General features: G+C 43.3%; 2 protein-coding genes across 2 annotated transcripts; one reads left to right on the top strand and one right to left on the bottom strand.

The window, feature by feature from the left end:
* Window positions 1–299: 299 nt before the first annotated feature.
* LOC100832234 (triose phosphate/phosphate translocator TPT, chloroplastic) lies at window positions 300–4,539 on the top strand. The gene is made up of 12 exons (XM_003566180.4): window positions 300–670; window positions 1,001–1,069; window positions 1,190–1,255; window positions 1,379–1,457; window positions 2,019–2,139; window positions 2,233–2,328; window positions 2,614–2,726; window positions 2,851–2,928; window positions 3,019–3,135; window positions 3,380–3,479; window positions 3,591–3,691; window positions 4,200–4,539. The coding sequence occupies exons 1-12, from the start codon at window positions 390–392 to the stop codon at window positions 4,212–4,214; spliced, it is 1,236 nt and encodes a 411-aa protein (XP_003566228.1). The 5' UTR covers window positions 300–389; the 3' UTR covers window positions 4,215–4,539.
* Window positions 4,540–5,230: 691 nt separating this feature from the next.
* LOC100821797 (dnaJ homolog subfamily B member 1) lies at window positions 5,231–9,788 on the bottom strand. The gene is made up of 3 exons (XM_010232376.3): window positions 9,266–9,788; window positions 7,974–8,449; window positions 5,231–5,895 (listed from the first exon to the last, which is right to left on the bottom strand). The coding sequence occupies exons 1-3, from the start codon at window positions 9,428–9,430 to the stop codon at window positions 5,457–5,459; spliced, it is 1,080 nt and encodes a 359-aa protein (XP_010230678.1). The 5' UTR covers window positions 9,431–9,788; the 3' UTR covers window positions 5,231–5,456.
* Window positions 9,789–10,465: the final 677 nt, after the last annotated feature.

Below are 10,465 nucleotides of genomic sequence, written 5' to 3'. Positions count from 1 at the left end.
ATTGAAAGGCTCTTGTTTGCTTTTGGATCTTCTGTCGACGCCGGCCACTACTTTCCAAGCATCTGCACGGGCTCCTCCCTGAAAATACCGCCCATATTTGAGTTATTTCCATTCGAGTCCAAAGGGTTTCTCCTCGCATCGCATCGCAGCGGGCCGAGGACGGCGACGTCCGCCCGACCCGACAGGCCGACATCGTCCTCTCTCTTCGACGCCTCCAATCCCCAGCCCGGCCTATCCATTCCTCCTCCCCCCCTGCGCGCGTCTCCGCCACCCAAATCCCTCCCCTCCTCCCATAAACTTATCCAAAATCCAAAACCACCCACCAGCCGCGTCTCCTCCCCCCCTCCTCGTCTCCGCTAGTCCGCTTTGTCAAGCTGCAGCAGCGAGCAATGCCGGCGCCGCTCGGGACGATCTCCGCCGGCGGCGGCGCTGCCGCCGGAGTCGCCGGCCTGCTCCGCCTCCGCCGGGGCCATGCGGTCGCGTCGCCCCTGCCTGCCTCTGCCGGCGCTGGCGCCAGGTGCTCCGCCGCCGCCGCAGTCCACGACGGCGGCCAGCTCGTCTGGGGCCGGCAGCTCCGCCCGGGCCTCCTCCTCCCCGCTGGCCTGATCCCTTCCCGGGCCTCCAAGAGGTTGCCGCTCCGCCCGCCCGCTGCCTCTGCTGAGCCTGCCGGGTGAGTACTGATTTAGCCACACCCCGACCCTGGAAGCTTCTAGAAGCTCTGTCCGGCCGTTTTGTTTAGTAGGTTCCCCCGCTCCCACGCGCCGCATCTGCGCTGCTGCACTTGTAGCGCCACTAGTTTGCTTGACGCACTTGAAATTTTCTGGTCCCACTTGCAGCCACGCCGATCGCTGATCAGTGGGGCTCACAGCAACGAAATCTGTACACAATTCTTTAGTGATACCGGTCAGGAACTGCTGCGTGCTATGCTTGCAAAGTTGCAATAATTCAGAACCTGTCGCGTGCCTTCCTTAATTTTCCTCTCTGGTTGTGATTGTAATAGGGAGGCGAAGTCGCCGGGGTTACTGGAGAAGTACCCCGCCATCACGACCGGCTTCTTCTTCTTCATGTGGTAAGCTTTCGCTGCCCGCTCAGTTAACGGGGCCTCTTCTTGGCTGGCATGTCCTGGTGAAGTTATATTGAAGTGATTGCTTCGGCTAAATGCTGCAATTTGGTGCAAGTGATTCTGCAGGTACTTCCTCAACGTGATATTCAACATCCTCAACAAGAAGATCTACAACTACTTCCCCTACCCATAGTAAGTGTGTTAAACGCTTGGTTTTGCTTTTGAGACAGTGAAATCAGTGAGCTGACCAATCTCGCTTTCAATTTTCTTGCTTGGATTCCAACTTACATGGAAAAATTGTACTGCTGATTGCAGCTTTGTGTCGGTGATCCATCTACTCGTGGGTGTTGTGTACTGCCTCATCAGCTGGGCTGTTGGTCTCCCAAAGCGTGCGGTAATTTGTACAACCTACCATAGTTTTGTGTTTTCTTTTGAGAACTCACACATGACACATGGATCAGAATGGTCCTCCATTCATATAAAACTGACTTAAAGAACAAAGGTTATGTAAAAGTTTATAAACATTGTTCGACTGATAGGCTTGCCATAAGTTTGTTTATAATATTGCCACTCATGGATCATCTGTCATTGCCATGTTCAAACATCTAGATAAAAGGTAGGAAATCTCACATTTTCTGGTTTCTGAAGGGAATAATGAAGTATGGCTACCTGCAGTTTTTCAGTAAATGATACAGAGATCCTTACTCAAAACGTAAAGCAAATCTGCTGTTTCTTTGCATGGTACACAATTTTAAACTAAACTTGATACACACCCTCCATCTTTTCGTGTGTTAGGAAAGTTTGCGCGTACGTACGATGATATGAACAGTATGCCTTGTCTTAACATTATATTAGAATAGTATATCATAAATCATCAGCTGCTTCTTATTCAAGGTCATCTTTCTTATCTCGAAATTAGCAATAAATTAACACATAATACCACTGTCTTTTGTAGCCTATCAATTCAACGCTTCTGAAGCTGCTCTTTCCAGTGGCGTTGTGCCATGCTCTTGGTCATGTCACAAGCAACGTGTCCTTTGCTACTGTTGCAGTCTCATTTGCCCATACTATCAAAGGTGCCTCTTTCATATGCAAATTTTATTGTAGACTTTCCTCATCCCTTTTCTGTTCTGTATCCTGATTCTTTTCTTTGTATAATTGCGATGCAGCTTTGGAGCCCTTCTTCAATGCAGCTGCTACCCAGTTTGTCCTTGGACAGACAGTTCCCTTGTCTCTGTGGTTGTCTCTTGCCCCTGTCGTGCTTGGTAATTTCTGAATTAAGCCTTATTTACCTGTTTGCTGGTAAACCTGGGATGCAGCCCTTGCTAAAAGTAGTATTAGCAACAAAAGGAATATGTGGGATACAATGATTAATAAACCAAGAATATCTCAATCAGATGAGGGCGGGTTTTCTAATAGCACAGTACCTATTTCACATTTGACACGTGCTACTTCGTACTTGTAGCTTCTTTGATCTCACACTCTCACTAGGACCATGGACTCCATGCCTTTTTCCTCTTCAACCTATTTAACCACTTGAAAATTACCAGGTGTTTCTATGGCATCCCTCACTGAACTTTCATTTAACTGGAAGGGTTTCATCAATGCCATGATCTCTAACATCTCGTTCACTTACCGGAGCATTTATTCCAAGAAAGCCATGGTTTGTGCCTATTTCCTTCTCAACTCTTTACTCTTCCTGTCATTTGCTTCTTATTTGATCATTTTTGGTGCTTCAGTTCCTGTTTTCATCTTTCTCTTTTCACTAATCATTCTTGTTGTTGCAGACTGACATGGATAGCACCAACGTGTATGCTTACATCTCAATAATTGCTCTCCTTGTCTGCATACCACCTGCGCTTATTGTAAGTAATAAATTTAGCCCAAGTAAAATAAAATCTTGCGTTATAATCCGGCTTAACATTGACGTTTCCTTTTCATGACCAACCTTGCAGATTGAAGGACCCCAACTCATGCAGTATGGATTAAATGACGCCATTGCAAAAGTAGGCCTGACAAAATTTGTTTCAGACCTTTTTCTGGTGGGACTGTTCTACCATCTCTATAACCAGGTAACCGCTTCCATGCCATGCACTGTAATGGCACTTCAATAACGATGTACCGGCATCTCTTTCTCGTACAGTGTAGAGATAAACATTTAGAAGTAGTTAATCATAACGTTGCCAAACTGTTGCATTCCATTTTTAATGGAAAATATACATTTCATCTGTTATGATCTATAAGAAAGGCATGCATGAAATGTACCTTTCATCTGTTATGATCTATAACATGGCTAATGCAATTATGGCGTGGCAGCTTGCTACAAACACTCTGGAGCGGGTGGCCCCTCTGACACATGCTGTTGGCAATGTGTTGAAAAGGGTTTTCGTCATTGGTTTCTCAATCGTCATTTTCGGTAACTGAAAAATTCCCATTTGTTTATGAGTGAACACCGTTCGTTATGTTGTCATTTTTACATCATGTGTTTATGGCTAGCTTAACACTTGCTAAATTTAATGTTGAGCAGGCAACACAATTACCACACAGACTGGAATTGGTACTTGCGTTGCAATAGCTGGTGTTGCTATCTACTCATACATCAAGGCTAAGATCGAGGAGGAGAAAAGGGTAAGTTTTTGCACTCAATTGTTGCAGTGTCTTCTAATCTGAATACATGTAAATCGGAACCAATACGAGTTGTTTCTGATTGGAATATGGCTGCACAGCACTTGGTGACGCTGAATTACTACAATAACTTGAAACACTTTCTTGATTAACTCCAGCAAGATAACCACAATTTTTGTTCTAGGTTATCACCCCAAGCAAGATGCATATTGCACCTCAATAACTAAGGTCCTCAAAAGTAAAAAAAGGCAGCTACTTTTAAAAAATAATACATATTTTTCTTCGGTTGACTCATATTTTTCTTGTTACATAGAAGTAACAACAAGCAAACATTCCAAGTTTCCAACAATATGATTGTGATGGTCGATGTTAACCATGGCTATAGAGAAAACCAACATGGATTTATAGTACAGTAGATATTTTTCTATGGTCCAAGAGCCATGCTGATGCCAGTGTTTCTGTGAATGAATCTTACATGCCGCCGTTTCATTATCTTGCTAAAATCTTGCAGGCAAAGAGCGCGTGATTAGGTGTGGCTTCTGTGAATATGATTGGATGATTCTGGTGTTTGACTTGCACTGCCCCGGAGACGACTTGGACGAGAACCAGTCTCCTCTTCCTTTATTTTGTTTTTGTTTTTTTCGGTTATCTGCTCAACTGTTCCTAGTCTGAGGCCGAACAGCAATATTGCAGATGTTAAGACTGGTTCCGATCGGATTATCACCCAGAGAGCTCAAATGTGCAGAAATAAACGCTCGTACTTGTGAAGTCTTTTCGTTGTGCGTGTGTGAAAACTGAGTATCTTCTTTGTATCTTTGTGTTCTTCCTTTTGCTAGTTCTTCCGATGTGCATATTGATCTCTCATGGCACAAATTGCCACCATTTTATTGCCTTATTGGAGAGCCCATTTATGTTCCTACTGGCCACGGTGGCCTGGCCACGTATGCGCATTGTGCGATACAGAAATTGAGTTCGATACGGAGAAAAGGCCTGATATTAGGAAGAAAATGTTGCTCTGAAGTTCTCAAGGCTTTACACTGCCTCATAGAAGGGTTCCAAACAGCGAGCTACTAGCTCTGTTGGTAAATATAAGATCTTCTATTTTTGTCCTAGGTCAAATCAATCCAGTTAAGTATTCTAGAAAAAAAAATCCAGTTAATGGAAAAAATGCACTAACGTAACACTATCAGAAATGTATATCATGAAGATGTATGTCATGATGATTTTGATAAAACTAATAATTTGAGTTACAGATGTTGGTAACTTGATTAAACTCTAGATTTTTTGACTTAGGACAAAGCTCGAAGATCTCATATTTAGTTTAGGAACAGATGAAGTAATTGTCTACCTTGACAATTCACAGCTTCCAAAGAAGCTCAGACTTGTCGTCAGACTGAACTAGTCCCTATGCTTTCCGTACAGGATCATATTTCAAATGTATCTGAGAGGTTTTGAAAAAGATAATTTGCCGACAACCAGTAGAGGTGCGAGACCTACCACATTGCCTGGACTCAACCATCAATTCCATGAGGGAAGGACAGATTCAACAATGGCAACATTCACCTTCTTGCATATGTCAAAAGCCTCTAGGAAATTATGGGGATAAAAAGCATCACATAACACTATAATGTTACAGGTATGTTAATGTCACGGAATCACCCTCCTTAAATCACTTGCCGCTCATTGCCTCCTCCAGACATATAGAAATCTACCTAGCTACATGACGGCAATATTCACAATCACTTTCACTATAGAATGCCATCTACGGCTAACAACCGAAAAGCCTTTTGATCCCATCTTTTTGATCAGCGGTGAGCCTGGAAGGGAACTTGATGTTGAATTTAACCCGCAGATTTCCCTTCTTACTCGGCTCCTTGGGCAATGGCATGCCTTCTCCAGGGATCACCTCTTCATAGCTAGGATGGATCACCGAACTAATAGGTACCGACAGACTTCGTCCATCAAGTGTAGTGACACGCACGGTATAGCCAGTCAGCGCTTCAACCAAAGAGATTTTCTCTGTCATGACAAGATCATTTCCTTCCCTGGTGAAAACATCATGGGGCTTCTCCTCAACGATGAAAACAATATCAGCAGGTGTCATGGTTGGAGCCTCATTCCCCTTTTCAGGAAAAGTGATCTTTGTCCCCTTCTTCCAACCAGGCTTTATATCTATTGTCAATATTTCTTCTTGCTGTGAGACTCTCCTGAAAAAAGTAGGATTAGCAAGCATGAACTAAGTAAAGAAGTTTAGAAACAATGATCTATTTGCGTCAAAGCATAATAGATAGTATTCACAACTCACAAGGACATGGTCATACAGTTCAACATGCAAAATAAGTCACAGAAGAAGCAGCTGAATTAAAACTTGGGAGGGGGATTTTGTCGTAAGTTAACAAAAAAGAAGGAAACAGCAGCACCATGTACACCCTTTGGGTGGACATTGCTACCAAGAAGGAAAAAATAATTTCACAAGTTTTCAATATCCTAAGCCACCTTGACGGGGTGGGCGGCTGAAAAATGGTTAATGTGAATGCCCACTAAGCCCTGCTTTGCTTCAGCAAATTAGACAAAAATATACATGCATGCATAATTATAGAGGTTCTTCTTTGAAAGAATCATATGATGAATTCTTCTTTGAAACCCACCAATTTGAATATATTCTAGGTATAATATGTTGTCGTCATCCACTACTGTAGAAATGAGTTGATGGGCAGCCATTGCACCATCAACAGTGAGCAGTGAGACACATGGCCAGGAATCATTAGGGCACACTTAATATGGATTGCAATAACTTGTCAAGGTTCAACCTGCTAACCTCCAAGGGAGGCATTAAACTGCACAAGTGCTTGGTATTCTTCAGCCGCCCAATTCTACATGACAAACATGGACCTAATCTATTGGCAGAATCCAAATAAACATGCAGCTTTTGTGCCTCCTAAACAATTTGGCAGAACAGCAGCCACCTATGTTTTAGCACAATCTCTGTGTGGTTAGTTCTATTCTACACCCAGTAAAAGAGAACCTGATCTGCTAGCAATCCATACTGTAGTTTTAGAAGGAGTTCTATTTTCACAGCATATTATTTGTTGGCACTAAGTGGTTCCCCCACATGCAATCATGTCATGTTTCCAATATTGAGCTACATGTTGAATTATAAAACAGTTCAATATTGACCTAAAAAAAGTTTCATGCACAATATTGATTGCTCAGTGACCACATAATTTGAACTGAGCATTGCAGATATGGTAAATTGGTAGTAACAAAGGCCAATCCTTTTGCTTTTTTAAGTGGGCAGACTGAGAGAAGATGCTGATGAAGGATAATATCAATACAATTACATAAATTATCAAACCAAAAGTTAAACAGTTGGCATGTGAACTAACGGTTTTGACATTACCCTATGTATATCTTCACTGCCAGCATCCAGCACCTAATATGTTAGGTATCTAAGCATGTCAAGCTGTAGTTTAGGTATCTTTTAGCAATCCAATCATCTTGGGAATTATTATTTTAATAAAAATCCACTCAGCTTGGGGGAATACATACTTACATGGGTATTACAAAGTGCCAGCCAACACTTTCTATACAGGATAAGTTGGCACATAATGACTGACTTTACGTGCAGACATTAGCCAGAGATTAGCACTTGCAAAAAATTGGAATTCATGCATCCATAGGCCCATTGGTAAAGTTATTAAGAGCAGTGCTGGAATTTGATTGCTCAGTGACCACATAATTTGACCTGAGCATTACAGATATGGTAAATTGGTAACAAAGGCCAACGCAGACACCCATATACTCTATTTTTTGTTCGGGCGAATTGGACGTCCCGTATCTGTGTTGGATTCCAGAACATGTTTCAATTTTTTTTCCAAATCAGACATCCGAATCCGAGTCAGATTCGGATACTCCTCCCGAAAAGGACAACTTGATTAGCTGACAACTTAACATAGCTATTTTCAGTACTCCCTCTGATCCATATTAATTGTCTCAAATTTGCCCAAATATGGATGTATCTATGCCTAAAAAGTGTCTAGATACATGAAATATTTCGACAATTAATATGGATCAGAGGGAGTAGTTAAATTGAAATCAAGTCGACGCATACAACATCAATGGACATGCACGTGTCATAAATAAATAAATAGTTTCGCTCCCACTAAGAGTTTCAGATGCAATCAATAATTCATCAAAGTAATTCCGTATAGCCTACATGAGCTTACACACAACAAAATTTCTGATAGCGAATGCACCACTAGAATAATATAGAGAAGAAGCTTACCCATTGGCATCTATGACCTCTCTTGAGATTTTCATCTTTTTGGCTGCACCCTTGTACAAATCTGCAAGGGTAACTGGAAGCCTATTCTCAATAGGTGCTGCTTTGTGCAATGGGCGTGGCATATTACTGGCAGAACTCTCTGTGCCAAATCTTGAAGAGCGGAATTCGTTGCTGAACATAGGTGACCCAGCATAGAACCTTGGGTCCCCTCTCATCCCGCCAGTGCCACCTGACATGCCACCCATTCCACCCATTCCACCCATGCCACTCATGCCAGATAATGGTGCATTGAACCCAAAAAACTCAGCAAATATATCATCTGCACTCCTTGGATTAAAGTGGAATGAAGTGGACTGGGCACCGCCAGGGTAGAAGGAAGATGCACCAGGACCTCCTGCACCTGGGGGCTGCTGCCCCTTGAGCCCTTCTTCCCCTAGCTGGTCATAGATTGAGCGTTTCTGGGAATCACTAAGGACCTGAAAGATAATGAGGAAACGCATATCATGAATGCACATTCATAATAAATGCCTGGAAGTAGAGACTAAACAAATTAGTTGAACTTACCAACAAATTGCAAGATCTGGATAAGAAATAACATTCTAAATTGTACTACCAGAAAATACCAACCATAGATTAAAACTTAGTACAATTTAGCTTCTGTGGATTCTTCCGACTAAAGGATGCCAAAGGGGTGGATTAAAGATTGCATCAACAAAGAAGTATCTTCTGAAGTTGAACTTGTTCCTGGGGTTCCAACCTCCCATTACTTTTTATAACACCACCTCTAAACACTGATAAATAATGTAACTACAACACTAGTTATGCAACGAATGGCCGCAGTAACACCCCATATGACATCATCAAAGGGCTGCAAAATGGATGTAGATGAAACTTCCAAAGGATTTGCCATGCAGTTCTGCCAGTTTAAACATTTTTTTTTATATAATATGCCAAATGATGTGCCTGGATACAGCAGTACCAACAAAGAACATACAAATATCATGTCAAGCTGGTCCTTAAACGAAATCTATTCCCACAAGCATAGCAATGACGATAAATCAATCTGAATCGATCGCATACACACATACACAAGTATCAAAACGTGATATTTTCATGACTGGTGATGCAGGCCTAAATGGCAATGTCGTATTACGTTTTATGTGCCTATAGAACAGCCATATTTTTCGTGATTTCGCTCCACAGCAGAATCCGCAGGGGCATCGACAAGCGCAACACGGAGAATGAAAGAAAAACCTAATCTTTGCGAGAGGAGATCAAGAAAGAATGGCAACCTCGTACGCCTCGGAGATCTGCTTGAACTTGGCCTCGGCCTCCTTCTTATTGGTGGGGTTCTTGTCAGGGTGCCACTTCATGGCGAGCTTGCGGTAGGCCTTCTTGAGGTCGTCGTCGTTGGCGCCCCTGTCGACGCCGAGGACCTTGTAATAGTTGACCCCCATCTCCTTGGGCGCCGCAGCGGGCGGCTCCTTGCGCCGGCGGCCGCCCCGCGCAGACGCCGACTCCGGTGGCCTCCGCTTGGCTCCGCCGCCCCCTCGAATCTTGCCGGCCTTGTTGGTCCCCGCCCCCTTGTCGGAGAGGTTCGCTCGCTCCTGCCACAGCGTCGCTGCGCCGAGTTGTGCCCTCTGACCCCCTCCGTCCGTTTCCTTCTCGTGACGGGAAAGGCGGCTCGCTCGCGGTGGGTTGCCAGCAAATCAGGGGGCCGTAGAACCTTCGAGAACAAGCGTGTGATACGTGTACAGCTACAGCATACCGATGGGATACCAGGTTCTAGCCGGCGGTCGTGTGGGGTTGGGTTCGGTCGGGGTTGGGTTCGGCTTTCTCATCAGAAGTAAAAGAAGATGGTTGCAGGTCATCCTTGATGGACCTTTTTGAAGTTAATACGTAAGCCCAAGTAAAGCCCAATAATGGGTTTGACCATGAGCAGCGGGGCCACCTGTTAGAAAAAGGTCGAGGGCAAGTGTGACGTAAGCTGACAGGTGTAATAATGCCCTAAATGGCTGTAAAAATATTCTAAAAAAAGCTCACTGTAAGAGACTCCTATGTCACATCCCACATACCATGCTTTTTAATGAGGTGAAGCAAATTGACATGGATTGTAAGCATGTTTTTCTTTTTTTGTAAGCATGCTTTTCTATTTAGTAAAGAAGTAGGCAATGTTTATGAGTTACTAATTTTCATCGGGTTTTCACTATAGATCCAGCCTAACTCACACGATCACCTATCACAAAACGTGTTGAACATTTATTGCGTGTTATCTGTGTCGCGTCTATTTTGGCAAGATATGTGTGGAAATCACAAAAATAAAAGAAGTGATAAGGCCGGAATATATGCTGGATCATGGCATCCCTTTCACCCATGCCGACATCTAGGTTCTTTGCTCATGCTGGTCTTTTCTTCTTCCTCTTGCTCTAGATACAATATAATACCCATCCTTTCTTTTCGTCTTGATATTGTTGGCTCCTCCAATAGTCAGA

The sequence above is a fragment of the Brachypodium distachyon genome, chromosome 2 (genome assembly GCF_000005505.3).
Source record: "Brachypodium distachyon strain Bd21 chromosome 2, Brachypodium_distachyon_v3.0, whole genome shotgun sequence".
In the NCBI taxonomy this organism is placed as follows: domain Eukaryota; kingdom Viridiplantae; phylum Streptophyta; class Magnoliopsida; order Poales; family Poaceae; genus Brachypodium; species Brachypodium distachyon.
This window is presented reverse-complemented; position numbering and strand designations above follow the sequence as displayed.